Here is a 27,917-nt window from a genome sequence, read left to right as displayed (position 1 = left end):
TTCCTACTCCAAGATTTGCTATGGTGAGTTTTTCAAATGTCAGCAGCCCGAAAAAAATCATCAGTAAGACATACCTCTTCCGAGTCTTGTGATTTGGTATTTTCTTCATTCAAAACATATTGTCCTCTATAAAACTCCCTGATCCTTAGATTTAATGTTTCAGTTTCTTTTTTCAATTTCTCATAACTTGGCAATGGTTTAATAGCTGTGTCTGAGTCCCTAAAAGGTAAAGACTCATCCAAGCTGTTCTGAGATTCCCTCAAGCTAGGGGAATGACTATCTGGGTCAGAGTTTATGTCATCTTCGTCAAGTTCTTCTTTAACCAGAGAGGCTGAAGAGGGTTTCAGACACACAGAAGTATAATTCTGGCCATACAGAAACCTTAAAGTTTCTTCTGTCTTCCATTCAATCAAAGTACCCTTCAGGACTTTAAGTAAGTTTGTCTTTGCAATTTCAGGACACACCTGCACTGAACTAGACGCTGACCTAGAAACTTGGTTTGATTTGGCAAATTTACTCCTAAAATGCTCAGCACTTTTCTTACTTATACCTACTAGAGTTATTTCTGACCAATTGTATTTATTTTCAGAATTTTCGCTAGAAACTTGGTTTGATTTGGCAAATTTACTCCTAAAATGCTCAGCACTTTTCTTACTTATGCCTACTAGAGTTATTTCTGACCAATTGTATTTATTTTCAGAATTTTCGGAAGCTTTTACTCTTTCATGCAAAGGACTATTTGAAGAAATGTGAGTTTTTAATTTCCGTAAAGGAAGTTCACAAGCAGCAGCTTTCTCCTGATTTTCTAATCTGCAATTGCCTAACTGCTCAGTGACATCTACTACTGTCTGTTCTTTGTCTTTGTGTTTGGAATCAGTTTTTTGACCAGCTTTCATTTTCATTATGCTTTTTTTGTGCAGCTGTGGCCTTATACCTGGTGCATCTGGTCTGTTTCCTGGTAGAATGGAGGAAACAAAGTCTTGCTCATTATCACTGCTACTATCACTATGAGTACTAGAAGAACTGGATTCATATTGCTTTTTGAAATGGCCAGGAGTGTCAATATCTGATGTTTTAATGGCTTTACTGCATAACTGTACTTCTTCTCCAGCATGGCCACTGTAGAAGGAAAGATAAACAAAATAACTAAATAACAAATAAAAATAAAATAACAAGAAAGCAAAGAGCCCACAGTATTTATACTTTGCAACTTTAAAGGCAGAAATATTTATTACTAGGCTTTCAGAAGAAGGCTATAATTTCTCTACATCTAATACATATTTGACATATGTCTCCTATCTTTTCCCCTTGCCTTTTCCCCTCAATTATTTTAAAATTGTTAAAGAAGCACAGCAAAAAGAAAAAAAAAATTGATTAATTCTATCCTAGTGAGTTATTTTGATTTTTGCCTATTCTGTTTCCATGACTTTTTACATAACCTTTTTTTAAAAAAAGTTTTTCTTCATTACTGGTTTCTCAAAAAAATGTATTACAGGAACTCTGTTTAGGTTTGAAAGATCAAAAGATAAAAAGAGATGGGTAAACATTTTCCAATTCTGGTTGATCGTCATACAGAAAATTCCATAGAATGAAAAACACAAGAAAGTCGTAGCAGAAAATAAAGTGGGCAATGAAAGTTATTTAAATCTGAAAATCCAGAGTTACAACAGACTGTTAGCAATAAAAGACAACAGTTGTCCCTTTGACTATGTTCTTCAATCTTCAGATTAGGTTTGGATAAGATGAAGAATTTTGAAAGAGTGAAGGCAAAGAGTAGCTCTGCCAACACAAACTTGAGACAAATAAGGATAGGTGAGCAGTTGCTCTCAAAACAAACACCTTTATCAGAACTTTAATAAAAGATAAGGATGAGGGGGATTCTGGCTCAAGAAGCATGCTGTGGAAAAGTGTAAAAGAAAAAAAAAGAAAAAGTTGAAAGAAAGGTTGTGAATGGCAATAGAGAAAAGATGACAAGTTTGTTCAGTATTAAATATTACTTTTTAATTAGAATCTAGTCTATATAGCCATGGCACTGTCTCTTGGATCAGAAGAAAAGAGACTAAGCATAATTTCAACAAAATTAGAGCAACTTTGTTCAGTATTAAATATTACTTTTTAATTAGAATCTAGTCTATATAGCCATGGCACTGTCACTTGGATCAGAAGAAAAGAGACTAAGCATAATTTCAACAAAATTAGAGCAAATTAACTTCCTTATATTTCATAATTTCTCTTGGATGTTTAAGGCAAATATATTTTTCTATACTACTTTGAAGCTATACATTAAAGATACACATCAATAAAAGACATTTCTTTCTTGTGCTCAATTCTATGTTACTAAGGTAGTGACTCATTACAAGGAACATTTATTCTGAGAGCTGAAGGACATGTTTTGAGAGATGGCCATGGTTGGGCAAGCAACACAAATCACAACTTGGAATTTGTATTAATGCTTTAGACACTCTCTCAAATAGTTAAATAACTAAGACATTAATGTCTTGAAATCCTATAAGACTAGAAAAACCTTTCAACAAATGTAATTGGCCCAATCTAGTTGACAAACACAGTATCTGAGATGGAGGCTGTGTTTGTGTCATATTTCAACGGATTCAATTAGACTTCCTCAGTAGGAACAGCTGTACAATAAATCATACAGATCAAACACATCATCTCACCACCACAAAACAAAAAGCTGAACAGGTCAAATATTTCTTTGTGTTGGCTAGAATGGGACACTTACATAATGCAATAGCACAGGAAGTCTAAGAGCTCATATCACCTGGTTCACTCCTAATGTTTCTATCAACATAAATACATAGAAGGTAAGTGATACTGATTCAATCATACCTTTGTCCTTCCTTTAGCAGCTGAAAATCAGGATGCCTATGACAAAAACACAGAAATAGAAAACTGAAGGCAACTAACATGTTAAACATTTACAAGTATTTATTATAACTGCATTGGATAGAAAATACAATTAAAAGGGAATAGTTCATATAAATTTTTTTTTTAAGAAAAAATAAAGGACAAAGTACTGTGAAACTCATCAACAAGAAGAAATCTGGATTAGTCTCTCTCTTACTCAAAATTTACTCAAATTTCAGGACTAAGTTTGACTAACCTGGGCTAAAGTAAATCAAACCATTCTCTAAATTTCAGAGTCGTCATCATCTGTACAATTAAAATAATTAATCATGTGCTCTTTTAAGCTCTACTTCTAGAATATTATCTAAATGTTTTTCTTTTTATATGTTTGAATCTAGCTTTTTTTGCTTTGTTTTTGTTGGTGGCTGGCTAGGTGCTTTTTAAAAAAAAATTTAATCAATAATTAATCATGTGCTCTTTTAAGCTCTACTTCTAGAATATTATCTAAATGTTTTTCTTTTCATATGTTTGAATCTAGCTTTTTTTGCTTTGTTTTTGTTGGTGGCTGGCTAGGTGCTTTTTAAAAAAAAATTTAATCGACACATTGCAATTATACATATTTATGGGGTACAATCTGATTATTTTGATACATATATACATTGTATAATAATCAGGTTAGGGTAATTAACACATCAATCACCTCATGCATTTATCATTTCTTTGTAGTGAAAACATTCAAAAGCCTCTCCTCTACCTATTATGTAATATATAAAACTTAACTATTAACCACAGCCATTCTACCATGCAATAGAGCATCAGAACTTATTTAGTCTATCTAATTGAATTTTGTACCTGTTGGCCAACTTCTCTGTTATCTCTCCTCCTCCCTCCCCTTCCCAGTCTCTAGCAACTACTGTTTTACTCTCTGTTTCTGTAACATCATTTTTTTTAGACTCCACAAATGATTGAGGTCATATGGTATTTGTCTTTCTGTGCCTGGCTTATTTACTTCATTTAATATAATGTCTTCCAAGTCCAACCATGTAGCTGCAAATGACAGAATTTCATTCTTCCTTATGGCTGAATACTATCGCAGTATATGTATATATCACATTTAAAAACATCCATTCACCTGCTGGTGGACACTTAGGTTGATTCCTTGCCTTAGCTATTATAAATTGCACTGCGGTAAACATGGGAATGCAGATATCCCTTCGACACACGGACTTGGTTTCCTGTGGGCATATATCTAGTAGTGGGATTGCTGGATTAAATGGTATTTCTATTTTTAATTTTCTGAAGAACCTCCAAACTGTTTCCCACAATGGCTATACTAGTTTACACTCCCACCAACAGTGTGCTCCCTTTTCTCTACATCCTCACCAACACTTGTTTTCTTTTGTCTTTTTGATAATAGCCATTCTAACTTGGGTGAGGTGGTATCTTAAGTCTGGGTTCTCAATTAGACTACAAGCTCCTCAAGGGCAGAGATTATGTTTATAATTCTCTTGTATTTTCCTTATGTGGTCAATAAGACTTTTTGCCTTAATTTCTGAGAAAGCAGTTATATAGTGACATGGATGTGAACTGTGTAGGTCAAGTGATCTAATTTAACTCTAGGAACGATTTTGTTATATAATACCAGAAATCACATTTGGCCATCATGAATATTAAAAAGGAGGAGGAAAAAGCTCTTACAAAGCCAAGTATAAGGAAGAGTGAACATAATAGCAAACAAATCCACGAGGACAGGAGAACTAAAATAATTCTGAAGCGACTCAGAAAAAGTTCCTTTTAAAGACTGCAAAACAGATTAAACAAAAATAAATACAAGGAACTAGGTATACACTAAAGAGAAGCTAAAGCACTGAGGATAAATCCCATTTAAAGGCCAAAAGAGGTCTGCATTGAAGGCCATGGTATTGCAAAAAAAGTTTCAATTTAAAAAGTCATCCTAAATGGACAGATGGAACCAGAAGTCATGTGAGTTATGACATTTAAAGGCTTCCAGTCAAAAATGTCAGAGTTGCAAGTAGTTTTCTATATAATTAAACATCACAGCATCAGCTACGTAACTACTGCCTAAGATAACACATTCTTCTTTTGTTCAGTCCCAAGCATAGGACACACTGAAGGAAATGGGATCTCTTGCCAATCCTCTCCTTAGTTATGGGAGGCACTGTCAACTGATCAAGGCATTCCTTTCCATTAAATTCCTTCTTAATACCACACATAAGGAAGCATACAGGATGAAACCAATATCTGCTCCATAGATTCTCCTTCAGTTCAGTAATCCCCAAGACTAATAATAAAAAATTTAGAAGGAAGAGACAAAATAAGCCAATGGGCAGTGCATTACCTGAAAGTAGAAATTTTTCTTCCTCCTTTGTTCCTTAGCCCAAGCAGACTCTTTCCCAAGCATCCCAATTATCCTGTTTGCCCTACTGCTTCCTGCTCACTAAAATTCTAGTCACACAAGTTACCTTGGTTTTGTGTTATTCAAAGAAAACAAATGATCCTTCTTGGATGGTGACTAACCTTGACTACTCTAGGGGATATTTATAACTTCCAGTAAAGGGCTTTTTTGGCCTAAATAACATCTATTTACAATAAAATACTCTATTTACAATAGAGTATTTTATTGCCTGTTGACTACTTCTCCCACTTCCACTCCCAGTTCTTTCACTCTTCCTATCCCACATCTTTTCTCAAGTCTTCCTGGCTAAAATTATTAAGGTTCAGCACCATGCAGCTATCTGGCATTTGGTGCCACACTGGGGTCTGAGTATCACTGTAGAGAAGAAAAGTGTAGATACAGTGCTTCTCAATTGGAGAATCACCCAATGGCTAACTTGCAAATACAGAGTATGGCATCATTCAACAAATTCCTTCAAAAATCAAATTTGGAATTACTATACGTATGGACTATTTTGGGTATATTAAGTAATACAAAGAATAGGTTCATATTCCTTAAGGAACCTTGGAGCCTTACAATTCAGTGAGAAAAGTGCATGCTATGCTCTAAGAGCTTTGCAAAAATTCATCCTCATAATAATGATGTAGCTACTACTATTATCTCCGTGTTACAAATAAGGAAAATGAGTACAGAGAGAATAAGTAACAAATCACATGACTATTAAGTGGTGAAGCCAGGAACCAAACCCAGACAGTATGGCTCATAAAAAGCACATTTTATAATTTGAGAGAGTATGTGTTAAGTACCATGAAAGATATACAAGCTGCTACAGGAAATCAGAGAAGAAAGAAAAACTTCCTGTGAGATAATCAAGAAATGTTTCAGAGAGGAGTCATTTCAGCTGGGCTCATAAAGATTAATACAGTTTGTATATGAAGGCACTTTGAGCTAATGCTATGAATCTCACTCTGGAGTGTTACTCCACAAACCTCTCCCTTTTTTCTTTTAAAGCACATAATCATGCTTAAATCCATCCTATCTCTTTTTTTAACCCCCCCCCCCCAAACCTGTCCTGCAATCATACAGCCCCTTCCGCTTTCACTGCAAGCCTTCTTTAAAGAAGTCTCCACTCATCATTTTCAATTCCATCTCCTATTCAGCCATCAACTCTCTGCCTCCCGGAATCTGTACCAATTAATTACTCTCCAGAAATGGTTCTTGCTAAGATCACCAATTACCACAGAACTGCTAAATCTAAGGAATACTTTTCAGTTTTTTCCTTTTTTAAAGTAGATGGAGAAAAAAATCAGTGTGAAAGGGGATTTTAAAGAAGGGAGAATAGAACTAAATCATAAAGCAAGGCCCTGGAGAGAGAACGAAATCAGTAACATAGAGAAGGATACTACATTAGCAATGAGAAGGCAAAGAAATGAAAGTGCATATGAAGAAAATAACGTTGAAGGACTTCAATTCTGCTGGATGCTTTCAATTGCTTCAGTAAAGTAGTACGTTAAATTATTTACTATGGGTTGGGAGTTGAGTTCAAGTTTTAAGGAAAGCAAAAAGGTCTGAATGTATCAGATAGTCGATAAAAAACAAAGAAAGAAATATAAGTACACAGTACCCAATGGGACCAAAGGAATGCAAAGAGTATAGGCCAGACAGATCTGGGTTTAAATCCCAAACCTATATATACAAGCCAAGTGTCCTTGAGTGAATCACTACACTGCCCTAAGCCTCAGTTCCACCATCAGTAAAATGGGTTAACATAATATTTCCCCAGGGATTCTGTGAGCATTGAAGTAAATGAGACAGCTTATCTAAAGTGCTAATGGTCTTAATTTGAGAACTTTCCCCAATAATGTTCAGCAACCTAAGCACAGAAAAAAAGGATGACTGAAGCTTGGGAAGATGGACATGGCAGAAGGTTAAAGGAGAAAGAATCTGGGATCATTTGAGAGGAAAACACTGTAATTGCTGACTGTGGAAGCTCAAGACAACAAATGTAATAAGGGTCTGCCAACTCAGAAGAACAGAGGTAGGATAGAGACAGTAGGGCAAAATGAGGTCACAACACAGACTCAGGAGTGATAGCTGTAGATGAAACAGAGCTTGTGGTCAAAGATGGGAAGCTCTATTTTGAGATCTTGGAGGCAGAATAGTTCCAAATAAGAATGAGGTCCAAGTATGGCTGAATCAAGGGGTAATCAAAATGTAAACATTATTGTAAATCATGAACACAATTTACAACAGTTTTATGAGAAATCTCCAGCTATACAACTTGATATTTTTTGAGAATTAAAAAAAAAATCTGATCTCTAAAGAAGGCAAGGGAAAAATACCATATAGTAAGTGCCTGCTATATGCTAGGTGTTTTGGTTTTTTTTAATTGTGGTAAAATATACATAACATAAAATTTATTATTTAATACATTTTTTGGTATACATTCAGTGGCATTAAGTACATTTACACTGTTGTTCAGCTATCATCACCATCCATCTCCAGCACTTTTCACCTTCCAAAACTTCCAAAACTGTCTGCTAGGTGGTTCTAATCCTCACACAATTTACAACTTTACTTTTACAGGTGAGGAAACTGAAGATCTGAGACATTAACTACCTTCAAATTCTTAACTAAATTCAAATCTTTTTTGTTTGCTAAGTGTCATTTCTCTTCAAAGTATCTTCCATTCCCTTCTTCACAATTTATGATGCTCTGTAGATAGTTCTGGAAGCTCAATTTAAAAAACAAAAACAAGAAACCATCCTAGTTAAATACCTTTAAGAAGTTTCTTTATGAACATTTTCATCTTATTTTCACTAAGGCATAAATGAGATTAGTTTTAACTTTAGCAAAGTGAATCTAAAACTAGAAATAACTTAGGCCAAAAAACCTTTTGTATGTATGTACATATATGTGTGTGTGTATATAAATATATATCACTTGGAATATGTATATTATATATAAACCAACAGAAGCAGCAGGCTATAATCCCCCCTGTGGTGGGAATTTTTCAAATATATTTTGAGACATGTTAAAACCTGTTTTAGAAAGCTTTTATTCTGTATACCAAGCAAGAGAGGTAGCTGCTCAGGAAGAGGTTATAAAAGTTGTTCTGCAGAGGTTTTTGGCTTCCGCACCTCTGAGATTATGCTGTTTATTGCCAAGAAGCAATGTGTAAAATCCCCTACTCTGGGCCGCATGATGGTGCTTTTAGCTCTGTCAGCATTACCCATTCACCCCATAATCATAATTTGATTTTCAACATTTGTCCTTCCTTCTTAGATTAGATTTTAGCTTTTAGGTTATAATTCAAGAAACTTTCCTTCTTCAAAGACTTGTCAGAGCCTACATTTAACCAAACAAGATTTATAACTGCAAGTATATGACTATCTAAATGAGCACACTGTCTTGGAGCATCAAAACTGTATGATGTGGTTTGTTTCTGGCCACCAAGTGGGTGAAAAATTTCTAACTCACAGCATGAGAAGTAACATACTGCATCATAACTCAGACCACTCTAGGTCAGTATTTTGTCTCTCACAGGGCATCAGGAGACAGTCCTTGGGAAGCACTGCTGGTCTCCATGACATTAAGGATATATTCCAGATACTTTCTTCATACCTTAAAAATGAGGAACTAGGAAACCTCCAAGGCCTTTTCTGACTCAAAAGCCTCGGTGAAAGTATGGAGCTAAAACATGAATTTGTCTAATTTGTTCTTAAACCTGTTTATATATCTGTACCAATGAGGTAGTAAGCTTACTGTGGTATAAAGTAATATCTTACAAATTTTAAGAGATACTACTGGGTTTCAGTATTTTAGAACCTGGTAAATAAATTTATACTGGTTTTCACCATAATATAAGGAAGACCAAACTGGGTCATATTCAATACTCTATTTCCAAATAGAGTATAATATCACAGTGCCCCCAAACATGTCAAGTTCAAATTGTTTGGGACATATTCTAAACCATCCCTGGCTTTTCTTCATAATTTAAAAACTTTGATCTAATCCTTCATCAGCCTTCATCTTTATAGACTAAAGAGTTCAAATTATTAAATTCAGTAGCTTTTGTTATAAATTCTTAAATGAGACAGTTTCTTACAAGGTAGTATAAATTTCCCAAGTGTTCTGATAATTTAAATTCTCATCATTTTTATATATGGCATTTCCTTATCTAGAAAACCTTCACTATAGTAGCAGTGACTAAAGACAAAATTGACTTAAAACTGTAAAGCATTAGAACTTAAGGGAACTAAGAGGTTAAATGAAACTTTCTAATTTTACAAATGAAGAAACTGAGATCTAATGTTGATAAGCAGCTTTCCTATAATAAAACAACTAAAAATCTGAGCTAGATCCATCAAAATAGTGCTCTTCAAACTGCAGCTCAGGACCAATCAATTAAATGGGTTGCTACCAGCAATTAAAGAAAGCAACAGAGTAGAAAATATCAGAGGCGTTTCATGGAGTGACAATAAATATTGTTTCATAAAACTTGCTTCGATTATATGCATATACTGAATCATAATGTAAAATGTGTTTATGATAAAATTTGGAAGTTATTGCAATAAGATAACTAATTTTTTAAGTTGATTTCAAAATTATTTTTATTTTAAAATTATAATTATTGAAATTACTACTATGATGCAATATATTATTTAGTATGGTGACTCACTGTAAACTAATAAAAATCTCTGCTTTAAGACATTTTTTCTCCCTTCCAAAGATCTGTTCTGAATATGAACCCCACCATATATGAATAGTCTTTCTTTAAAATATCACCTATCTGTAGAGCTTATATGTGCAATAGCTAAACAAGATTTTAAGAATACCGATTCTAGAATTCTGATCCTTAGCACAGTTAAAAAAATAAAATCAATCTCTGAAAAAACAGTGACCTCTAGTGGATTCATTAAATAACACTGACATAATCACTGCCCATAAGAATTTAGAAATTAAGGTAACACTGATGCATACAGATATAAAATACTGATATGGTATAAACTGACAGGTGTTATACACAATTAAGGGCTATAGTTATACCATATAGAATGGGACAAATGTATATTTATAAATTACTCACTTTTTCTTCTAATAAACTTGAATACAATGAATAAAATCCTGGCCTCATTCAGAATCTATTACCAGCCCAAGAAATACACTTAATCTTTAATGTTCATAGTGACATTGTAGTGATAGCAAAAAAAGTCTGTTTAATGAAGGGGTTGGATTAAATCTAAGGACCCTTTGGGCTCTTTAATTACGATTCTGTCTTCTTTAATTCATCTTGTGCATTTAAGTTCCGCTCAAAAACATTTGATAGCTCCCCACTAAAAACTCAGCCTGGGCCGGCCCGGTGGCGCACTGCTACAGTGCACTGCTTGGGAGTGTGGTGGCGCTCCCGCCGAGGGTTCGGATCCCACATACAGACTGGTTCCCGCTCACTGGCTGACCGAGGGGCGGGTGCAGCACCAAGGCTTGCGATCCCATTGCCGGTCCCGGTCCGGTACGGGCGCGACACTGAGGGTTGCGGTCCGTTGCCGGACATGAAAAAAGACAAAAAGGAAAAAAAAAAAAACCTCAGCCTGGCTCCTTGTGACTTACTTATCATTATCTTCTATTTTTTCTCAAGTGAGTCAATGTTCAATACCTAAACCCACTCCCACAAGTTTATTTTCTCACTTTTGCTTAGAGTTTCTTATTAGGCAATGCCCATGCTAATATACATTACAGGTCTCCATTAAGGTCAGTACAAAATTGTTTCACTCGTGTATTTGTTCTGCCACCCCAATGATTATTAAACTGTGGTTGGGGTTTATACTTTTGTGTGTGTATGTGCAGCCTGCCAGATACAAAGCACATACTGCACACTTTGACTGTAAATTAAGTTGATTAGTTTAGGTCAAGGAAGCAAAGGCCATTTCCATGCTGCTTTTTTAGTAAGGTAGGGAAAGACATAGAGATAAGGTAAAATTTCAAGAACCACAAATATAAAGGACAAGGCTTCAGATTCTGGGAAAAAGTGGGCATTCTGAACATAAGATGGTAAAATTTCACAAAAGTTTAGAGGGAAGAACTGTTTATTTATTTATTTTTGTTTGTTTTGTTTTGTTTTCCTTTTTGTCTCTTTTACTGACCGGTAACGGGATCGCAACCCTTGGTGTCGCACCCGTACCGGGGACCAGCAACGGGATCACAACCCTCGGTGTTGCGCCTGCCCCCCGCTCAGCCAGTGAGCGGGAACCGGTCTCCACATGGGATCCGAACCCTCGGCGGGAGCGCCACCGCACTCCCAAGCGGCGCACTCTCCAGTGTGCCACCGGGCCAGCCCAAAGAACTGTTTTAAATTAGCTAAAGGAAGTACCAATAACTATATTTGAAGAAAATAGAAATGGCAGAAAAAGCAGTTTGGTAAACAGTTTCTAAGCAGTTGAAGTAGATACAAGGATGGCACAGAGGGTTAAATTTAAGAAGTACAGAAGATACCTTTGGAAGCTAAGTAAAGGGTAACTTAAGAAAAACTGGTCTTAGTGGGAAATGAAACGTGTTGCTGTACTAGGGCTGATGAGGTGGTGGGAAGTTCTGCTGAAAGAAATATTTAAAAAGGAGAAAAAGAGAGTGACAAGTAAAAAGGTGCGATCAGCTTCCCAGTTGCCTTGGACAATCTTTCATCCACCAAACAAGAAAGCTGAGAGGCTGGTGGTAAAATGATAAACAATTTAGTCTTCCTTCTGTTAAATTCAATAAAGTCTAAAGTATGGTATATTTTACATATTGTAAACCACACAGGATTGAAGTGGCAGGGCAAAGTGTTTGCCATCAAACGTATAATTGATGCTAGTTGAATTTAGGGTGGTGTCATATCACCTCATGCATCAGATAGGACTTTAAGGTTTTTTTTTTTTCAGGCAGAAATTTTTAGTTAACTTGCATCTCATTACTTTTAAGTCATTACATTTATTTAGCATAGACCCTCACTATCTTACCACAAATTACACTGTCTATCAAACATGATTTGGGACATTATAGAAAGCCTTTGTTTGGAATTTCTAGACAATACCATTTAATTACCATAATAATAATTTTTGCTACCATTTAATTTTTTTATGCCATTTTACCCTTAATAGTAAATTTCCTCAAATTCAACATCTAGTAAAATATTGCAAGTGTTTAAATATTTCCCAAGAGGCAAAACCCCAGCAATACCTGTAAACTTTTTTTTTTTTTTTTTACAAAAAAATGACTTTTTAATTGGCTTTCTTTAAATTTATAAAATATTGTACTGATTTTAATAAAGAGAAATGAATTAGTAACCTGGACTTTTTAAACTTAGCACATAGTTTCCTAACAATCAAGTTAATTCAGTGGATCCCAAGACCCAGTATCTTCTGAAAAAATTTAACCTTCTTACTCCAGGATTATTCTATTTACAGGATTCACAGATATAACTGGCATGGCAGGAAGCCAGAGTTAAAGTTCCAGTTTTGTGACTAAAGCTAAAAAAACAGAAGGCAAATAACATTTGTAAGACTGAATTTTCTCACTTTTAAGTGTAAAATCCTTAAAAGCTATGCTTAAAATATAACTATTTCTCCACAAAGTGTGTAAAATGATAACATTCTACTTAAAGCGAGGTCTACTCTAAGCCTATCTCAAAAAACAGAAAAAATTATTAGAATATATGAACAAATGTGTATACATAATGACTTAAATTACCTTTCTTCTTCTCGAACCCATACTGGAGTTTTGGGAATTTGTGCTTCAAAAAACTTGGATGCTCGATAACAAAAGTTGCTGCAAAAAGACTGAAAAGAACATTTTAAAACTAATTTCGTTTCTTATTGTGAAACATAACCTATATACAAAAGAGAGTATAAAAAAAGATAAATATGTACGTCAAAGAATAAAATGAAAACCCACCAATTTACCACCCAAGGTCAGAAATAAGGTCCAGTACCTTTGGAGGCCTCTATGTGCCCCTCCCCCGCTGCATTGCCCTCTGCACTCCCCAGAGGTGATCACCACCATAAACTAGGTGTTCATCATTCCCTTGCTCTTCTTTAGATTTACCACCTATGTACACGTCTGTATAAAACATATCGTTCAGTTATGCCTATTTTTAAACTTTATCTAAATGGAATCATATTTTTATATATTCTTATTACTTCATGTTTTTAAGATTCATTCATGTAGTTGTAGCTTATTCGTTTTCACTGTGAATATTATGCCTATTTTTAAACTTTATCTAAATGGAATCATATTTTTATATATTCTTATTACTTCACGTTTTTAAGATTCATTCATGTAGTTGTAGCTTATTCGTTTTCACTGTGAATTACATTCCCTTGTGTTAGTATATTACACTTTACTGTTTACAGACAACTGAGTTGTTTCTTAATTTTTTTGCTATCACTACAATGTCACTATGAACATTTTTTTTACAACTGAAAATGTTTTAAATTGTAGTAAAATACATGGAATATAAAACTTATCATCTTAACCATTTTTAAGTGCACAGTTCAATGGCATTAAGTACCTTCACATTGTTATGCAACCTTTACCACCATTCATGTTTAGAATTCTTTCCATCTTACAAAACTAAAATTCTATACCCATTAAACAATAACTCCCCTTTCCACCTCCCTTGGTGATCACCATTCAACATTCTGTCTCTATGAATCTGACTACTCTAAGTACCTCATATAAGTGAAATCATACAATATCTGGTTTTTGTTGGATTTTTTCATTTAGCCATTATGTCATCAAAGTTCATCCATATTGTAGCATGTGTCAGAATTCCCTTCCTTTTCAAGGCTGAATAATATTCCATTGCATGTATATTCCGCATTTTGTTTATCCAGCTATGAACATTCTTATACATATATACTGGTGCACATGGATAAGAATTTCCTTAGGGTATATATGAAGAAATTGAAAACGTCAGTCATAAATAAAGTGCGAAGTTGACTTTACTAGATAAATGCCAAACAGTTTCTCATGAAGTTTGTACCAATTCTTATTACAAGCAGCAATATAGAGTTCCTAATATTGTTAGGTTTTTGTAATTTCGCTACTTTGGAGGCTGTAAAAATATAGCTCATTGTGTTGTTATTTGCCATTTCCTTCATTATTGATAAGATTAAGCATCTTTTCATGTTTGTTAGTCATTCAAGTTCCTTGTGTAATATTTTTCTATTAGTTTGTCTCTCTTTTTCTTATAAATTGTATATTCTCAATATGAATCTGTGGTCAGTTATATGTGGGAAATATAACTTCTTTTGATTTGTGACTTATCTATTCACTCTTTTTTGGAAACTTCTGAGAAAAAAAGTTTTAAATTTTAATGTAGAAAAATTTATCAGCTTTTCTTCTATGGTCTAAAATTTTTTGTCTTATTTAAGAAATTCTACTTCAGGTTTATATTTGCTATGGGTCAAATGTCCCCGCAAGCTCATGCTGGAGCTTAATTCCCAATATGGTATTTGAAAGATGGGCCTTTAGAGGTGATTGGATCCTGAAGACTATGCTCTCATGAATTGGTTAATCCACTCATGGAGTAATGGGTTAATGGTTTATTGGGCTATAAGATAGTAGACTGGGGGCTTTATAAGGAGAGTAAGTGAGCACGAAAAAGTGCTCTTGCCCAGCCCTCAAAATATGATTGCCTGTGTCTCCATGGGACTATGTAGACAGTCCCCACCAAGAACAAGGCCCTAACCAGATGCACCCCCAGTACAATGGTTTGCCATTAACATTTAGAACTTTACCTAAAATTGATCTTTGTATGTAGACCTAGATAGGGGTCAGTTTTCATTTTTTCCACCTGGATAACTAATTGTGCCAGTACTATTTATAAAAAAATCCATCCATTCCTCCACTGATCTACAATACTCTCTTTGCCATATATCAAGTGTCCACCTATGCAGTGTCTATTACTGGCTCTCCATTCTGTTCCATGATTTACTTGCCTAGATTTTTGCCAATATGCACTTTCAATTTTTAAATGTGCAAATTTTAATTATAGCTCAAGTGAAGAACTTTTTAATACTTGATTGAAATATTTACAAATCAAACCAAACTTTTTTTTTTTTTTCCTTTTTGTCTTTTTTCGTGACCAGCAACGGATTGCAACCCTCAGTGTCGTGCCCGTACTGGACCGGGACCGGCAACGGGATCGCAACCCTCGGTGTTGCTCCCGCACCTCGCTCAGCCAGTGAGCGGCCGGTCTGTATGTGGGATCCGAACCCTCGGCGGGAGTGCCTCCACGCTCCCAAGCGGCGCACTGTAGCAGTGCGCCACCGGGCCGGCCCCTTAAGATCAGTTTTGTAAGAACAAAACTTGGATATTCACTAAGCATCTTAATATATGAAGTATTAGCTAAGCATAGTTCAAAAAAATGAATTATGAGCCTTTTTAAAAATCTGCTTTTCCTTTAAAAAATAAAAGGTGTTTAGTTAGTTGTTAGGTGGATGGTCTGTTTGTATTTTTGGGGGGGGAGCAAGAATCACCTCTTGTTTTTCTTTGGGTATCTCTGCTCATTCCATCCATTTCTGTTGATACCAGCTGGGAAGAAATTAAAAGGGAAATATAGCTCACATGAATGTTTACATTGCTGCACACATTCCCCATACATACAATGTACCAGACTCCATATCGGGAGCGCCTCCACGCTCCCAAGCGGCGCACTGTAGCAGTGCGCCACCGGGCCGGCCCTCAAACCAAAGTTTTAACATGGTTATTTTCTAACAGGGAAGCGGCGGGAGTGCCTCCACGCTCCCAAGCGGCGCACTGTAGCAGTGCGCCACCGGGCCGGCCCTCAAACCAAACTTTTAACATGGTTATTTTCTAACAGGGAAGATTTTACACAGTCATTTTTAGAATTCTATTTAGTATCATTAAAAATTAACTGCCACATTGAAAATAGCCTTTAAACTTACCTTTCTTTCAGTAATATCATAGACTTTATTGTTTTTGGTAGAAATTTTATATTTCTGTTTTGGTACCTAAAGAAAAGAAAGTATAGCTTGCAAAAGAATCCAAGTAATAAACATGAACTTTATAAGATTAAGTCATCTACATATCATATCTTTGGCCAACCCATGTCATTAGTTCATGACCTCAGGTTTCAGTTCTTGTTCTTTCTACAAAATATTTTACTAAATAAAAAAAATAAAAGCCTATATTTAAAAAAAATTAGTTACTTACAATTCCCAGCCTCTTCTGACATAAAGGATAACCACAGAATTTGACAATAGAACGTTCTTCCACAATATCACTGTAGTGAGCAGGTGTGATGAACTTCCCCTGTAAAGAAATGAGAGGGACATTTCCTCCCAGATTAATGGAAAAGTTCACTCATTATCACCTCTCTAAGCCTTATTGATCTCATCTGAAAACACCGGAATAACAATAGTAGCTATATGATAAGTTTAAGGTTAGAATTAGAGGAGAAAATAAAGGAAAAGCACTTAGAGAAGAGCCTGACAGAGAGTAAGTGCTCAAAAAATGTTACTGATTATTATAAACAAAAATAAAAACTTCTGCTACAGTAGACTGTGCATCTTTGTAGATTATATAGATTATGAAATAATTCTGAGACAGGAGGAAAAAGCAGTGCTATAGCTAAACCAAAGCTAAATGATGATAGTATCTTTTATTTTAAAAATAAACTAAACCTATAATGTAATAAAATAAACCTTTACATATTTAAAAAATAGTACTCCTAAAAAACAAAGTATAGCAAAGGTATCACTGTGACTACTGAACAAATTTTTGTGCAAGATCTTCCTACTTTTGAAAAAACTGTACAGAGTGGTGAGGTGATGGTTAAAAGTTAACAGCAAATATTTTCCTTTGACATCTTTATGTTCAAATAATATCAACTCTTGTTTCATAACTTTGAGATCTTTTTGAACATGTTTTTCTGTTTTCAGAGAGACTGAAATACTTTTTATTGAGAGTGATTAAGTTTTTTGTTTCAAATGAAGCATTTCTGATTTGTCTTTGTCTTCTTGAGTGTCATAATGCTTGTACCTTCTGATGTAGTTTTCTATATCAATTTAAATACTGTCATGATCATATTCTTCTTCATTAGAAAAATCTCTGAACCACACTAAAAATTATTTTTGCAACAGAAGCTCTGAGTTTTAATTCTTTCTCTTAAGGATTATGAGCACATAGAGAAATTTCCATTCAAATTTTAATGCAATAAAGCTGTTTAAAAAAAACAAAAGAATTTCTTAATGCAGAATTATAATTCTTTTATGCTGTCATAAATGATCTATATTTCAGGTTTTTAAAATATCAAAATTAATCGAATTACATTAATAAAAATAATAATATTCTGCACCTTAAAATAGCACAACACACAGAATATAGGAAACTGACATTGTGATCACTAATGCAAAGTGAGGAAAATCAAGTGATATTAGCAGACTGTCTAAAAGTAAAACTAAGGGGTAAAATAAGCTTGTTCTTTTTCTTTTTTTTCTTTTTAATTGACAAATAATAATTGTATATATTTATGGGGTACAATGTGATGTTTTGATACATGTATACATTGTGGAACGAGCAAATCAGGCCACTTAACATATCCATCACCTCGGATACTTACCATTTCTTTGTGGTGACAACATTTAAAATCCACCCTTTTACTAATTCTAAAATACACGATACATTATTATTAACTATAGTCACCTTGCTGTGTACTTGTTGTTTTCATTAGTACATTTTAAAGTCATTATACAACAAAGAATGTATGATAGTTGATTATTTTAAAATGCAAAAATTATATAACGTTACCGGCATCTAATGACTGAGAACAGGTTCCAAGATTTAAGTAATGCAAAGAAATTACATGTTACACAGATCAAAAGACATTATACATAAAACTAATAATTTGTCAACTTAACACATACACACTCCATTAGGAATTCTTCTGTAATATTCTCTTCTAAAAGCTGCTCAACAATATGCAGAGCTTTTCTTTCAAATTCAATCTTCTTTTTCACAGCTGCTTCTAGTTCTGCTTTCCTAAAATTTCAATGAGAAAGTTAATTTGCTTACAAACTTCATCATGCCCAATAGCCCATGTTATAAAATACAACACTAACCTAACTCACTATTTTGCCACTTAAATTAAATTTTTATTTTTTGAGTGTGGTGCTGATAACATGGAGGTCCAGGGTTTGATCCCTGTACCAGCCAGCCAAAAAAACAAACCAAAAAAACCCCCCCAAAAAGTCCAAAATCTGTATTTTTTTAATGCTGTTACTTTTGATCCAATACTTTTCAAAAAGAAAACAAGCCACTTGTTCCCCTGCATACACAGAAGTCTGCCGTAACAGGTTTATTTCCAGGGCTCAGAGCACAAGGAAGCATTTAAGATACTTCTATAGGAAGAAAATGAGGTGAAACTTTTTTTGCCAGTGAGAGTTTATACTCTATCACTCCTGTAGGTACCTAAAAAGGAAGGCTTTTTCCTCAGATCAGGAGCCAATAATCAGAAAAGATTAGAGAGGGAAAAAGACAACTTCAACTGTTCTTGTAAGTTAAAATTTGTGTCAAGTCTCAAAAGTTAACTGATAGCTTAGTTTGACAGGATAGTCATATTTGCAAAGAAGCATTTATTGACTCTTATTGTGAAGTCTTGTTAAACAAATATATTGATAAGAATGTGTGGTTTAGGAAAATAAAACTCTTCCTAGGAGGGCTTATCCTTGTCACCAGAGGGACTTGGTGTGCCTTTGCTGTCCTCCACACGTCATGGAACTTAAAAGCAGAGGCTGGCTGATCAAACAATGGCCTCTAGGACAGTGATTCTCAGTCCCAGGTGCACATTAGGATCACCTGAGATTTGCTGTCCTCCACACGTCATGGAACTTAAAAGCAGAGGCTGGCTGATCAAACAATGGCCTCTATGACAGTGATTCTCAGTCCCAGGTGCACATTAGGATCACCTGAGATTTAAAAAAATGATACCATGTCCAGGAACCATTGCAGACTAATTAAATCAGAATCTCTGAGGATGGGGCATGGTTACTGCTATTTTCTTAAAAGCACACAGATAATCTTACTGTTCAACAGGGTTGAAAAATCAATGCCATAGGACCAAAGATATCAGCCATCTTGGTAACTTACTTGCTCCTTTCCTGCACTGGTTTCCACTTGCCTACCAGAACTACCTTTTTGGCCTCCTGAACCTTGACTTGGCTCTTACATCTGGACCAAGAATGCGCTCACCTTTCCTTCCTACCTTCACTGACTTCCAAAACTTTAGACTCTAACTCCTTGCTTGGAGAAATATGTTCTACAAAAACAATTTGAAGGACTGACACAATTTTGCCAAGTAGGGATTTTAAAACAAAGCATTTTGCTACTAACACCTATTCCCTCATCATTTCATAAAGGCCATTTTTATATCAAGGAAGTATAAAAGACATGAACACAGGTTAAATTGCAGTTCTTTATACTGAATACATTTAGCTTCATAAAAATCTCATTTTATTTTTCCCATTTTGTTGCCTACCAATAAAAGCTGTGTCATGTAGTAAGATCAGTACACAACCTGCACTAAGGAATTACTGACTCAAGCCATCAACTGTCTCAAACTGCAGCCACACTCCTCTTAATGACAGATATCTACAGTAGCTTCCTATGGACAGCCTTGTCTCATTACTGCCGTCTGTCCCAAATGATGATAGGTTGTGTGGTATGAAGGAGCAGTTCTCAAACTTTCTGGTCTCAGTACTCCTTTATACTCTTAAAATTAGAGCATTTGGGACCGGCCCGTGGCTCACTCGGGAGAGTGTGGTGCTGATAACACCAAGGCCACAGGTTCAGATCCCATATAGGGATGGCCGGTTTGCTCACTGGGGGAGCGTGGTGCTGACAACACCAAGTCAAGAGTTAAGATCCCCTTACTGGTCATCTTTAAAAAAAAAAAAAAATAGGGCATTTGCTTACGTGGATTATAACTGTGAATATTTATACAATTAAGATTATGAAAGTTGTCAGGGTCAAAATAGAGTTGCTTGTGTTAAAAAAAAACCCTGACAAATAGAGCTGGGGAAGGCCATAAAAGGAGGGTCTCAGGCACTAATGACTGATAACAAAAATTACCACAAAGGACTCTGCAAAAGCACAACCTTGCACAGAGGCCATTGCAACGTTAACCAAAAGTACTTCTGTGAGGACATGTGTCCAGAAACTGTGTGTCCACCCTCAAACTGGCATCATCCTTGTTATTGATCCTTGTAGCCAAGGATAATTATGCCAAAACAATTACGTAATCCTCCATCACTCTACCTTCAAAACTCTCTTTCTTTACATCCCTGAATAAGCACGCAGTTTACTATAGCATGAGTATTCCCACTGCAATGATACTCATTTAAATACTCCAATTAAACTCATTTTTCTTTTTAGAGAGCCTCTCTGTTTGTTATTTGGGTTAACAGGATTGAAACTGAGAAATTTTAAAAGCATTTACTTATCAATAATAATTAACCCATTACATGTTAATAATATTTTTAAATGAAAAAATTAATGAGAAGAATGGAATTGTTTTATATTTTTGCAAATCTCTTCAATGTCTGTCTTGATAGTATTCACCTGGTATATTAGTCCGTTTTGTGTTGCTATAACAGAACACCTGAAACTGGGTGATTTATAAAGAAAATCATTTATTGCTTACAGTTTTTGAGGCTGGGAAGTCCAAAGTCCATCTGGTGGTAGCAACAGTGACTCAGGGGTCTCACATTGCAAGACGGTGGAAGCAGAGGGAGCAAGAGAGAGAGACAGACTCTCCTTTTCTTTTAAAGCTCTCAGAAACATGCCCCTGACCACCATTTTTAATCCATTCACTATGGCATGGCGCTACAATCCAATGACCTCTTCAAGGCCTCACCTTTCAATTACCACGATAGGATTTCCCACCCTCTTAACAGTCACAGTGGAGGCTAAGTTTCCAATACATAAAACTTGGGGACACAATTCAAGCTTCATGGAGTTTTGGTGGGGACACGATTCAATCCACTACACCTGGGTTGAATGTAGAAGTATTTTTTAGTTGGAATAAATTTACAGAGGGTCACTCCCCTCCACAACTACTCCTAGAAACCTTTTGTGACATGAGATGATATCTTGCGTTTTTAGAAGCCAAGAGACATTTGATGAAAATCTGGACTTGATGTAACAAAGAAAAAAAAAAAAGAAAAGGTTTCTTGGAGTGATAAAGAGAAAAACTTGGACAGTGAGTCTCTGGTGTATAAAGCAACAAAAAGAGAGCGTCCCTGAAGAGGTGGAAAAGGAGCACCTGGTTAACTCAGGAATGTCTGTTCCCACAGACACCTTTCTACAGATACTCATACTTTCACCAGCAGTCTAAGAGCCTTTAGGTGGGTTTTCCTAAAGCCTGGAGTATAGGAATGTAACAGTCTATGTGAGAATTTATACTGCTTCCTAGATTTATCCCTTCCCTCTCATAATCATTTTCTCTAAAAAAAAAAAGTACCCATTATTGTTTTTAAAATTGGCTTGGGCCAGCCTGGTGGTGCACTCGGTAGAGTGCGGCGCTTGAGAGCGCCACGGGGCTCGGATCCCATATAGAGACCAGTCTGCTCACTGGTTGAGCGCTGTGCGGGCGCGACACCGAGGGTTGCGATCCTGTTACCGGTCACGAAAAAAGTCAAAAAAGAAAAAAAAAAATTGGCTCAACTATTACGAGATAAATAAGTAAGTGAATGCAGTTGACCAAGGAATTCTCATACCTTTTGGAAGCATCTTCTTGTTTCAAGGCACTTGTCTGTTTAGTACCTACAATTAAAAATAAAACCAGTAGGTCAAGTCTACAGAAAAACAGGGTAGAATCCTGCCCAAACATACTGTAGGCCATCTTTTCTTTTTTTTCTGCAAATCTTAATTCCAATCCTGTGTGTAAATCAAAATCAAATAGGAAGGGAATCCAATTTGTATTTGTAAATTGATTATTCCCTAATTTTTCTTGGTTAAAATGTATCTCTTTTGGGATTGAATTTTCTCGGGTATCATAGTTGCTTGCTTAATTAAGAACTCCTGAATATCTGAGACCTGGGTACTTTTAGGGGAAACCTCTCTCCGTCTCCCCAAATGTTCGCTCCCGGGGCAAGAGGGGAGTCCTACACCTTAGAGAACCGGATACCAAAGCAATGTGGAAGGAGGACGGGTCCTAGGTTCAAGACCAGCCGCGCGCGGCATGCCAGCGCTGCCCCAGGTCACCTGCCCATCCTGAGGACCCCCACCCCGGGGCCCTAGCACCTCCACTGCTCTTTCCCACAGAAGCTGGGGCCATAGCTCACGCTGGGGGAAACTCGTGCAGAGCTGTCTTTCCCAGAAGGCGCGAGGACGGCGGTGGGAAGCTCTTGGCCTTCCCTATCCCGGAGACCTCCTCCCCCGGGGCAGCCTTCGGGGGCGCCCCCAGCGCCTCGGTCTCGAACTCGGTCCGGATCCAGTTCTCAGGGTCCAAACATGGGAAGAGGCCCTTGTTCCTACCTGCGGCTTTTCGGGAGGCGCGGGGAGCCCGGGCCTTGTGGCCAGAAGCCCGCGGCCCAGTAGAGTCAGCCATCTGGACTCGTCGTCAGTAGGTGAGGGGCCGGCTCCGGCGTCTCCCCGGGAGGCTCCGCCTCTCTTCGCGCAGTGCTGGGCGGACCCGGCCGGGGCGGGCCGGGGCGGGGCCGGGAGAGCGGCCTACGCGGCCGGAGGAGGCGGTGGAGGGACAGCGAGGGGCCGGAGGTCTGGCCGGTAAGTGGACCCGCCGCTCGGTCCGGGGCGGCCGAGGCTATCGGTGGGCGGTGAGCCGCGGAGGAACGGGCGCCTCGGGCCGAACAGGTCCAGCGGTGGTGGGGCCCGAAGCCTGGACGAGCAGGAATCGGGGGAAATGGCTTCCTCTGGATGCCGCCCGCCCGCACGCTGCCGTGAGGACCGGGCTGATCCGCGCTTACTGCTGCGGGCGTGGGGCCGAGCCTTCCCGCCGGGAAAGACCACGGTCCGCGGGAGCGGGACGGTGTTCCCCCGACGGCCGCCGATTGCCTTGTCTCAGTCTGACATGGGGATTTCACCGACTAGACTGATTGCTTTGGGGACTGCAACTCCTGGAGGGAAATGGGATGGAGGGCACCTGAACCTTCACCCCCCCTGGGTGTGTTAGTTGTGTTGCACCCCAATTTTTGTCAAGTGGGACGTTAAAAAATTTTAAAAAGCCCTGTAATAATTAGAGTTCTGATTTCAGGCCCACCTTTTGGAAAATTTTTTTCAGAAAAGAAATATTTTGCCTTTTTACCCTTTGGTTCGTATTTGCCTAGCCTCTTGGAAGTGCTCTGGAGGGTTTTGTTTTGTTTTGTTTCCTTTAAGGTATTTTTCAAAACTCCTAGGAAATTTAAAAGATGCTTAGAGTAAAAAAGATGCCATAAGGGCTTTAAAAAAACACTTAATTTTCTTAGGGTAACATACTAAATTCAGTAATAACATTTCGACTTTAAAAGTTTACATTTTCTTTATTGTGTTTACTAATAATTCATCAGAATGAAATATAACTTATGAATACTTAAATGTAATATCAGTGTGTTTTCTATTAGTATATTTCAGCATCAAAACGAGGAAAAATAACTAGAAATGGCTGTGGAGGAACTTAAATCCATAATACAGAGATGTGTAAGTAATTTTTTTTTCTTTTGTAAGATTAAATACCATTCAAAATATGGGAAGGGCATAGATTATATTTAATTACATTTGTTGCCTCTCAAATTGCTTATCTTCTTTAATCCCTGCTTTGTTAGACCAGTCAACAGCGTAAGGACGGTAAACAGATTAAATTATTTCTTCAAGTGACGTACTTGTCTAAATAATCTTTTACATTTTAATATCGATCCTTTTTGTAGATTTCTTTGGTACAGTGGATTTCAAGATCATTCATTAAGGTGTTTATTAGGGTAATCCTATTTTTAATGTATGTATTTATGAGCAATTTATCTAAAATTTAAACAGATTTCTTTTTTTTCAGAGGAATAAATGAAGATATTATTATATTGAATTTTTATTTGCATATGTGTTTGGTTTTTGTTTGTTTTGTTTTTGCCAGCAAATCCTAGAAGAACAGGACTTTAAAGAAGAAGATTTTGGCCTATTTCAGTTAGCAGGCCAAAGATGCATAGAAGAAGGGCACATAGATCAGTTATTAGAAGTTATTCAAAATGAAAAGAATAAGGTAAGTACAATCTTTGTGTTACTTTTCAGTCTTGGGAAGAGAATAATCACATGATGCTATTCATCCATTCATTTATCCATCAGACATTTAAGAATCAACTTAAATTTCCACAGTAGAAAATTTGTAGAAAACAAAAAAGGAATTAGGAGTATTCATACATATTAAGATGCTCACAGTCTGCTGGAAGGGATAAACATGTAAACCACTAGCAATAACGAGTCAGAATAAATGAAATAAGTGCTGTAGTTGAAGTATCAATAAAGGGCTTTAAAAGGAACTGGATTACTTCTGGTTTAGGGGATCAAAAAGTAGCATTTGAATTATTAATTTACATTGAGAAATATAAATATCAGGCTAGATACTCATTTTTGGTCATCAGCCCATTCTCCTCCAGCCAGATGTGTATGTAAAACTAAATTTTAAGTAAAACAATATATTGTGTGCATAGAATCAGAACGGGGAAGAGTTGGATGACTTTATAGGCCAGTATCATTCAGCTACCACAGTCTCAGAAATCACTCTTCATAATGAGAAAGGATCTTATTTGTGGATCAGGAACAATTTTTTCGTGGGACACCTTGTTAGTAACACATTACCCAATTTTGTCTTTGGATTTCCCTTATTATGAGTATAAGGAAAACCATCATCTTCCTAGGAATACACTTCATTTATAATGCCATTTATTAATACAGAATTTTTCTTTGTTGGTATCACAATCTAGTCATGCTGGCCTGTGATTCTGTCCAGGGTACCGTGATTGGATTTGGGGGTTTTCTAAAACTCTTTAATCTCATTATTGTAGAATTATCCCTTTTTTATTTTTTATCCGAAAAATTAGGACATTTTATTTAATTTTGTTTTTGATATGTGTTTATGATATCTTTGTAGCCTCAAATAGATCTCATCTTTTTTTAACTCTTATTGATTTTTACCAGTTGCTTTCTCAAAGGATAACCTTTGAGAGTACCTAGTTTTTAGTTAATAATAATAAAATTAATGAAAACTAGTTTTTATTGAGTACAGTCATGCATCCAATGGGGATACATTTTCATTAGGTGATTTTGTCATGTGCAAACATCATAGAATATAGCTACACAAATTTAGATGGTATAGCCTACTGTACACCTAGGCTATATGGTATAGCCTTTTGCTTCTAGGCTACAAACCTGTACAGCATGTTACTGTACTGAATGCTATAGGCAATTGTAACACAATGGTAAATATTTGTGTATCTAAACATAGAAAACATAATACTGTTTTCTATGAGCTATAGGCAATTGTAACACAATGGTAAATATTTGTGTATCTAAACATAGAAAACATAATACTGTTTTCTATGACACACTGTGATATTAGGACATCTATGACATCAGTAGGGAATAGGAATTTTTCAGATCCATTATAATTTTATGGGACCACTGTCATATAGGTAGTCAGTTAACTGATATGTCCTTATGTGGGGCATGACTGTATTTACTATGTACCAAATGCTCTTTTAAATGCTTTACATCTATTCACCTATTTAGCCTCTTCATTATCCCATAAAATAGGTACTACTATTAAGTTCATTTTCTAGGTAAGGAAACAATCATTGAAAGGTTAAATAACTAGCCCACTCAGCTTTTATTTGAATCTAGCATTCAGACCTGTGTAGCCTGGTTTCAGAGCTCTTAACCATACTGCTCTATTTCTGGTTACCACTGTGTAGCATTTGCAGGCAAGTTTTAGAGTAGAATAGAAGGGATTTATTGATCCTGGGGGTGAGAGAGAGTGAGGCGTCAAAGATGGCTGGATTTCTGGCTTCTTAAAGGATATTATATGATTTCCTCAACAGAAAAAGTCAACCAAAGTAGAGGAGAAAGTTTCCTGAAGGAAAACAAATGAGTTGACTTAGAAATTTTGAGTTTAAGATGCAGCAGGCAATTGGAAAGTAAGGTTTTGAGCTCAGTAGAGAAATAAGAAGTTAAAAAGATTTGTGCATGACTATTAAAGATTAGGTAATTGAAGCACTGAGGGGAAAAAAAAAGAATTAGCCTGAGTTCACAGAAAAGGGGCAGAAGAGAAGAGGCCCAGGATCTGTCATGAGGAATTTAAGGAACAGGTAGAGAGGAAGAGGCCTGCCAAGGAGATGAGGTCAGCACTGCATCAGTGAGGCAAAGGGAGAAGGGAAGTATAATCATGTTGTTCTTCAAGCATTGGGTCCTTGAATGTTTTATTTTTAGCATGCTCCTAATTAGCTAATGGGATAGATTTAAGCATAGTGAGGCTTAGTCTTAATAGGTTGAGCATCAATTTTGTAATGTGTGGTCTGCTAACTGCAAAGTGCATATATTCATAAGACAAGTGTTTAAAACTATAACTTAATTTTCTTGCCAGGTGACACTATCAAGATTGATCAAGATTTACTATTAAATTAAAAGATGTAACTTGAAACAACAAAATGTCAAAAAGTCATGGAGGAATGATGCCAAAGTATAGAGTCAGCTTTGGTTCTTTCTTTTTTCTTAGATATCAAAGTTGTTATTAGTCTAACATAAGCTGTTATAACTATAACATGTTTTTTGTAAGCTTCATGGTAACCATAATGCAAAAGCTTGTGAATGACATACTAAAATGTAATTTTTTAAAAAATCAAATGAAGGTTTATAAGTGTTTAGAAATTTATTTTAGGCCTAAAAGCAGTTGAAGAGGGATCAAAGGAAAAAATTACTATATTTGGCTATATAAAAAATAAAGACAACCAAAAAGCAAATAATTATTTGTCATAAATACAACTAAGTTAACATTAACATATAAGGAGTACACGCACATTGATAAGACAATAAATGAGCAAAGATGTGAACAGGTAGTATTTCCTCTTTTGTGATCTGTTCACATACCCCAACATACTCTGTTGATAGTTCTTCAGGACATGTTAAGCCTCATATACCTTTACACATTGCTGTTTCAGAGCCCTGAATATGTTTTCCACCTATCTGTGCCTGACCCATTTCTCTGTTTCTCCAGCAAGCCTTAGCTTAGTCATTGCCTCTTCTGGGAAGCCTCTCCTGCGTTCTCCAGATGGAGATGATGATTCTCTTGCTATACCTCTTACTCTACCTTTATTATCTTACAAGGCTGGGGTCAGGAGGAGGTACTATATTTGCAGTTTTGTCCTCTTCATAGATTGTTTTTTTAAGAATGAGCTGACTGTATACTCCATGAGGATAAAGATCTGATCTTATCTGATGTTTTTCTTGCTTTATTTCTAGTGCCTAGAGTATTATATAGTATATGCTTGGTAAATACTGATGAGTTGACTTACAAAGCAGGCCAGAGAAGTAGAGTATATTGTTGATAATTTTGAAAATCAGTAGCTTTGGGCCGGCCCGGTGGCGCACTGGATAGTGCGCC

General features: G+C 36.3%; 2 protein-coding genes across 2 annotated transcripts in view; one reads left to right on the top strand and one right to left on the bottom strand.

Moving 5' to 3' along the window:
* The window catches only part of RPAP2 (RNA polymerase II associated protein 2), an 84,047-nt gene extending 61,161 nt beyond the window's left edge, over positions 1-22,886 (bottom strand). Inside the window, exons 1-9 of the mRNA XM_008586734.1 lie at positions 22,621-22,886; positions 22,054-22,131; positions 18,205-18,319; positions 16,493-16,591; positions 16,225-16,290; positions 13,004-13,092; positions 2,848-2,883; positions 662-1,119; positions 75-550 (exon numbers count right to left, since the gene is read on the bottom strand). Of these exons, the coding sequence (XP_008584956.1) occupies positions 75-550; positions 662-1,119; positions 2,848-2,883; positions 13,004-13,092; positions 16,225-16,290; positions 16,493-16,591; positions 18,205-18,319; positions 22,054-22,131; positions 22,621-22,886 (1,683 nt within the window). The remainder of the gene's footprint in view (positions 1-74; positions 551-661; positions 1,120-2,847; positions 2,884-13,003; positions 13,093-16,224; positions 16,291-16,492; positions 16,592-18,204; positions 18,320-22,053; positions 22,132-22,620) is intronic.
* A 1,046-nt stretch (positions 22,887-23,932) lies between these two features.
* GLMN (glomulin, FKBP associated protein) overlaps positions 23,933-27,917 on the top strand; it is a gene marked incomplete at its 3' end in the record, with an annotated part of 28,345 nt that continues 24,360 nt past the window's right edge. Inside the window, exons 1-2 of the mRNA XM_008586733.1 lie at positions 23,933-23,971; positions 24,399-24,524. Coding sequence (XP_008584955.1) covers positions 23,933-23,971; positions 24,399-24,524 — 165 coding nt within the window. The remainder of the gene's footprint in view (positions 23,972-24,398; positions 24,525-27,917) is intronic.

This window comes from Galeopterus variegatus, unplaced genomic scaffold (genome assembly GCF_000696425.1).
Source record: "Galeopterus variegatus unplaced genomic scaffold, G_variegatus-3.0.2 Scaffold4091, whole genome shotgun sequence".
Classification (NCBI taxonomy): domain Eukaryota; kingdom Metazoa; phylum Chordata; class Mammalia; order Dermoptera; family Cynocephalidae; genus Galeopterus; species Galeopterus variegatus.
This window is presented reverse-complemented; position numbering and strand designations above follow the sequence as displayed.